Genomic DNA, 5,848 nt, shown 5'->3' with positions numbered 1-5,848 from the left:
AATTTGTATTATAATTGTATTATAAATTTTTACATATTTTTTTTTCCTGCTTGTCATATGTGGGGCTCTTTAATTTCTTAATTACCTATTGTAATTCTGCACCCCCTTCACTTGATTTCTACATCCCTAGTTAAACTTGTTTTTTTAATATATAAAATATTTTTTTATAAAAAAAATAAAAGTGAAAATTTTAATTAAAATGTGTACATTTATGTATTTAAGACCTTTTACCTGATGGTTACTCCACGAGTCATTAAATTGAAACATAAAAAAATTAAAAAATTAAATAGAATGAGTACATTTTTAAGAACTTGACACATGTTCTACACTAGGTTTTAGTTTAAAATCTCCTTTGAAAAGATTCTTCATTTTCTTAATTATGAACACTCTAATTTGGCATTGACCCCTAAGCATGTGCATGATAATTAATAATTATACTACTCTCCTTGTGGTTACCATAAATAAAAAAACTATATTATCAGTCTTTAAGACTTCTTACCTCCAACAACTAGAAAAGCCAAGAGCACAAACTTACTCTTTTGGCATGAATGATTGCTTTAGAGAAAAACTATTCAGAAGTAGTTACACCTTGAACTAAATATTTCACAAGGTATGATCTAATCAGTTAAAAATAATTTTGCAGTTGATTAACATGTTGACGGTCTGTTCTCACATTTAGTCTGACTGCAGAATAATCTTTTTTTCTCTTCTTTGAATTCTTACGACTTCAGATCAAGACCCAATCCAAAAGACATGACCCTTTACATTTTTTTTAATGTATACCCTTTACCCTTTACATGTATATTAATTGTTCAGTTAATAGTAAAAAAAAAAACTTTATGTGAAGCACAAAAAGCCATCTGGCTTTGGCAAGGGATTTCTGTATCACATCTGTGCATTTCACAGGCCACATTCATAAAACCTGTAAGATAACTGATATTTTGGGAAATTTATCTACAAGGTTAAATGATACTGGAAATGCTATCGGTGCATTGCTGCAGGAATTGTAACTAGCCTATTTTGCTGTCCAGGTTAGTTGCTGTCAGGGTTGCCAGGTCTGCATGATAACTAGTCTAATAGCCAATCAAAAGTAGCCCAAAACAAACCCAATGATCCTATCCCAAATATGAAAACTATGCCACTACCATCCCTAAAATGCATACTTTACAGTCACTATATGCATTATATAGATGCAGATAGAAAATCATTATATAGTAGTAATCATAAACAGTCTGTTTTCATAAAGGAGCTCCCTTCTAGTGCGCTTCCACACAAAATTCATAATCTAGTTGTATCATTGTTAGAATGTAAAATGGGTAAAATATCTCAATACAAGCATTTCAGTCAAATAAACCTTTAACCTGCTGGGGAGAAAAAAATCAACCTGTGGCAACAGATTAAAAGTAGCCCAATTCCATGGGAAACTGTGAAATTGGGCTATCTGGCAACCCTAGTTACTGTATATAAGTCATGGGTATTCGCTTGCAGCCACTGAAATCAGGCATCATGATATATCTGATCTTGGCTCTGTTCATTGCTGGCGGTAAGATGATCATTTGTCTACTCTAAACTCTAAAAAGAGTTCAGAAATTCTCTTGGGTTCCTAAGCATTGGAAAAAGCAGGGATATCTTGCACAATTCACATTCACATGCATTGTAATTTATCATTGTGTGTTGTCTTGAAACAGCCTACGGATGTGGGCAGCCCACCTATAAACCTCTCGCCTCGAGAGTGGTGGGTGGAACTGATGTTAAACCAAACAGCTGGCCATGGCAGGTATTGTGAATGCTACGGTTCAGTAATCTCATCCTAAAATCAAATAGTAATTACAGCAATGCTATTTTTATTATAATTTTGACTGTATGACTAAATGCTCTGAAAAGAGCTCCGGTTCAACACTCATTACCTCCTCAACATTTCAGGTGTCTCTCCAGTACCAGAGTGGCTCCAGCTTTTATCACACCTGTGGTGGCACCCTGATCGCCAAGGACTGGGTCTTGACCGCTGCTCACTGCATTGGGTACACTGCTCTTTCTGTCACAATAGGCAGCATGAAACATAACGCTGCACTGCTCTAGCTGGCATTTAAGGAATGTAATGAATGTCTCCTTAATTTGCATTGTGAGAAGGACTAAAACTATGTCTTAAACTTTTGCCAAGCAGCAGCCGAACTTACAGAGTCTACCTGGGCAAGCACAACCTGGCACTCAGCAGTGAGTCCGGCTCTCTCGCCATCTCTCCTGCCAGGATTATTGTGCACGAGAACTGGGACTCCTACAATATCCGGTTGGTCCTTATCTAATTTTAATGTACACTACAGGTCAAATGTTTTTTTTTAAATGTTTTTGAAGGAAGTCTCTTATTGCTCACAAAGGCTGTATTTATTTGATCAATAACACAGTATAAACTGTAATATTGTGAAATATAATTACAATTTAAAATAACTCTTTCCTATTTGAATATATTTTAAAATGTAACTTATTCTTGTGATGTCAAAGCTGAATTTTCAGTTTCGTTACTCCAGTCTTCAGTGTCACATGATCCTTCAGAAATAATTTTAAAATGCTGATTTGGTGTTTTTTTGTGTGGAATACATTTTTCATGAATACATCATGATACATTTTTCAGGATTCTTCAAAAGAACAGCATTTATTTAAAATCTTTTGCAACACTCTTGCATCACTTTTGATACATTTGTGTTCTTGCTGAATAAAAGTATTAATTTCTTTCTTACCCCAAACTTTCAATGGTAGTGTATCACAGATTCCACAAAAATATTAAGCAGCAAACCCTGTTCAACGTTGATAATAATAATAAATGTTTCTTGAGCACCAAATCAACATATTTGAATGATTTCTGAAGGATCATGTGACACTGAAGACTGGAGTAATGATGCTGAATATTCAGCTTTGCCATCACAGGAATAAATTACATTTTAAAATAATAAAATACATCTTAAATTGTAATAATATTTCACAATATCACTGTTTTTACTGAATTTTTTATCAAATAAATGCAGCCTTGGTGAGCATAAGAGACTTCTTTCAATCGTAATTATTCTCAACTTTTGACCAGGACGATATGTCTAAACTAAGAGTGTTTTTGATGCATTTGTGTGTTCCTCAGCAATGACATTGCCCTGATCAAGCTGTCGACTTCAGTGACTTTCAGCGACAAGATCTCCCCTGCTTGCCTGCCTACTTCTGGCAGCATCCTGCCTCACAACTTCTCCTGTTACGTCACTGGCTGGGGACGCCTCTGGAGTATGTGCCTGTCCACTGCAATGCTATTTTCTTATAATTTTAAGCAAAAAAAAAAAAAAAAAAAAAAACACGTTTTGCTTTCTCTTTTTTTTTTTCAGCCAATGGTCCCATTGCTGATGTCATGCAGCAGGCTATGCTCCCAGTTGTGGACTACGCTACCTGCACTAGGTCTGACTGGTGGGGCAACCTCGTGACCAACCTCATGGTGTGCGCTGGTGGAGATGGAGTTGTGTCCAGCTGCAATGTGGGTTTGATGCACACTTTATTTATTTATTTATAGACGCTGTCATTGTGTTTATATTTTGATATTTCATTATAACCAGTATGTGTGAAAATGCACCCTAATAATGTAAACTTTTGTTACTCACTCGCGCAGGGTGATTCTGGTGGCCCTCTGAACTGCCAGAGAAGTGACGGCACCTGGGATGTTCACGGCATTGTGAGTTTTGGCTCCAGCTTGGGCTGCAACTACCCCAAGAAGCCCTCCGTTTTCACCCGTGTGTCTGGCTACAGTTCCTGGATCAGTAACGTGAGTACACTACAAAACTGTTGGTCTTTTTCTGAGCACACACCATCTTTTTTTTTTTACATATCCTGTTGACATAAATTTAAGACATATTAGATACTTATATGGCCTCTTATTTTTCAGGTGATGACCTCTTATTAAAGTGTGGAAGGTGTGGTTACTTCAAAATCATCATCATCATCATCAAAAACAACAACAACAATTCAAAATTCTTGTCTAATTGCCTTTAAAGAAGTAAAAAAAATAAAAACCTCTTCTTGTTGTGGTTATGTTTTTATTGGCCTAATCAATATATGTTTCCAATTAAATATCTAATTTAGATAATGCATCGGCTAAAGTGCTGTGGGTTTATGGTGTATAATGTTAGTTACAAATGCCGAGGTAAACATTGCTCTAGCGCTTTGCCTGCAGACTGTGCGATTTCGGCAATCTTATAAGATCATTACAAATCACACTGTACGACATGGATGTAATAAACTTGGGTATGACATGTATGTAGACTTTATGATGATCATCAGAATGCGCTAGTGGTAAACAAAATAGAGCAATATGAATCGCACTGAAAAAAACGAGGAGGAAGCGAAAGAGGAGAACATGGATGCGGTCATGGCTAGGGAAAAGAGGCCAACTTGGCATGCAAAGTTTGGAGCTTGAGGTAGTTTTAAGTTTTAGCGCCATGTCGAGTTCATCAAGATGCAATTTCATGTTGCATTTTTATTGGATAATTAGTAAGTAGATGTATCGTAGCAGCAAACACACTGTGAGATGATAGGCTTGTTTGAGATGAGCAAAATCTGCTTAGAACCGATCACCGGTGATCACCGCGAGTTGCATGCCGGTTAGAAATGTGTCCGAGTGCGGTCCGCCTTGCTCTGATGTCATGCTGAGGTATGTCAAAAAAATCTCGCGACCGCAAGGCGGACGTGTCGGATTCTGCAGTCCAGCGCTGTTGCTCTCCACCGACTGCGCTGATCGAAAGCACGACGGGACGGGAAACGACTTACTGACGACACAACGTAATGTTCATTGGTTTAAACAAACCGATGTTTGTTCTCTTTGTTTGATTTTAAAACTGTGATATCATGTTTTTATGTGTGTAAATTATGTGTGAATATTCCCAAACTCTCTAAGAGTCCGACCTCTGTATGGGTTATTTGATTGTTTTCATATTTATAATATATATATATTATATATACACTCACCTAAAGGATTATTAGGAACACCTGTTCAATTTCTCATTAATGCAATTATCTAATCAACCAATCACATGGCAGTTGCTTCAATGCATTTAGGGGTGTGGTCCTGGTCAAGACAATCTCTTGAACTCCAAACTGAATGTCAGAATGGGAAAGAAAGGTGATTTAAGCAATTTTGAGCGTGGCATGGTTGTTGGTGCCAGACGGGCCGGTCTGAGTATTTCACAATCTGCTCAGTTACTGGGATTTTCACGCACAACCATTTTCACGCAGGGTGGCTGTGCGATCCCTTAGGCTTAGAGGTTGGGTGAGAAGCTCGGTCATTCGGGAGGAGCTCAGAGTAGAGCTGCTGCTCCTCCACATCGAGAGGGGCCAGCTGAGGTGGCTCGGGCATCTTTACCGGATGCCTCCTGGATGCCTTCCCGGGAAGGTGTTCCAGGCATGTCCCACCGGAAGGAGACCCCGGGGGAGACCTAGGACACGTTGGAGGGACTATGTCTCCCGGCTGGCCTGGGAACGCCTCGGTGTCCCCCCGGAAGAGCTGGAGGAAGTGTCTAGGGAGAGGGAAGTCTGGCCATCCCTGCTTAGACTGCTGCCCCCGCGACCCGGCCCCGGATAAGCGGAAGAAGATGGATGGATGGATGGACTTTGGGTGTCTTAATCATTATATTTATTTTCATATAAAAGCAACAGAACTTAAATTACGTCCAGTTTATCATTCACACGGCGCATGAGCGTGAATCCCGCAATATCCGCCTTTGATCTCGTAGGTGTCAGTTCCACTACGAGAAGAGAGAACTGTCCATCTTGCCTGCACTTTTTTCACTCCTCCCCTCACTGCCGTTACATTTCAGTTGAGGCG

The 5,848-nt window shown here is 38.9% G+C and overlaps 1 protein-coding gene across 1 annotated transcript; it reads left to right on the top strand.

Annotated features, from left to right (window-relative positions):
• The first annotated feature begins 1,457 nt into the window (after positions 1-1,457).
• On the top strand, positions 1,458-4,052 carry ela2 (elastase 2). The gene is made up of 8 exons (XM_084389702.1): positions 1,458-1,543; positions 1,689-1,777; positions 1,924-2,021; positions 2,165-2,287; positions 3,128-3,264; positions 3,363-3,508; positions 3,641-3,793; positions 3,914-4,052. The coding sequence occupies exons 1-8, from the start codon at positions 1,471-1,473 to the stop codon at positions 3,929-3,931; spliced, it is 837 nt and encodes a 278-aa protein (XP_084245828.1). The 5' UTR covers positions 1,458-1,470; the 3' UTR covers positions 3,932-4,052.
• Positions 4,053-5,848: the final 1,796 nt, after the last annotated feature.

Source organism: Rutilus rutilus (genome assembly GCF_951802725.1).
Source record: "Rutilus rutilus genome assembly, chromosome: 19".
NCBI classification, from domain to species: domain Eukaryota; kingdom Metazoa; phylum Chordata; class Actinopteri; order Cypriniformes; family Leuciscidae; genus Rutilus; species Rutilus rutilus.
Note: the sequence above shows the minus strand (reverse complement) of the source record. Positions and strands in the feature narration are given on the sequence as shown.

Coding starts and splice junctions, on each gene's coding strand:
- ela2 (XM_084389702.1), top strand. CDS start 1,471: ATGGGTATTCGCTTGCAGCCACTGAAATCAGGCATCATGATATATCTG. Junction 2,022..2,164: donor ACCGCTGCTCACTGCATTGG/GTACACTGCTCT, acceptor TTTGCCAAGCAG/CAGCCGAACTTACAGAGTCT. Junction 2,288..3,127: donor TGGGACTCCTACAATATCCG/GTTGGTCCTTAT, acceptor TGTGTTCCTCAG/CAATGACATTGCCCTGATCA.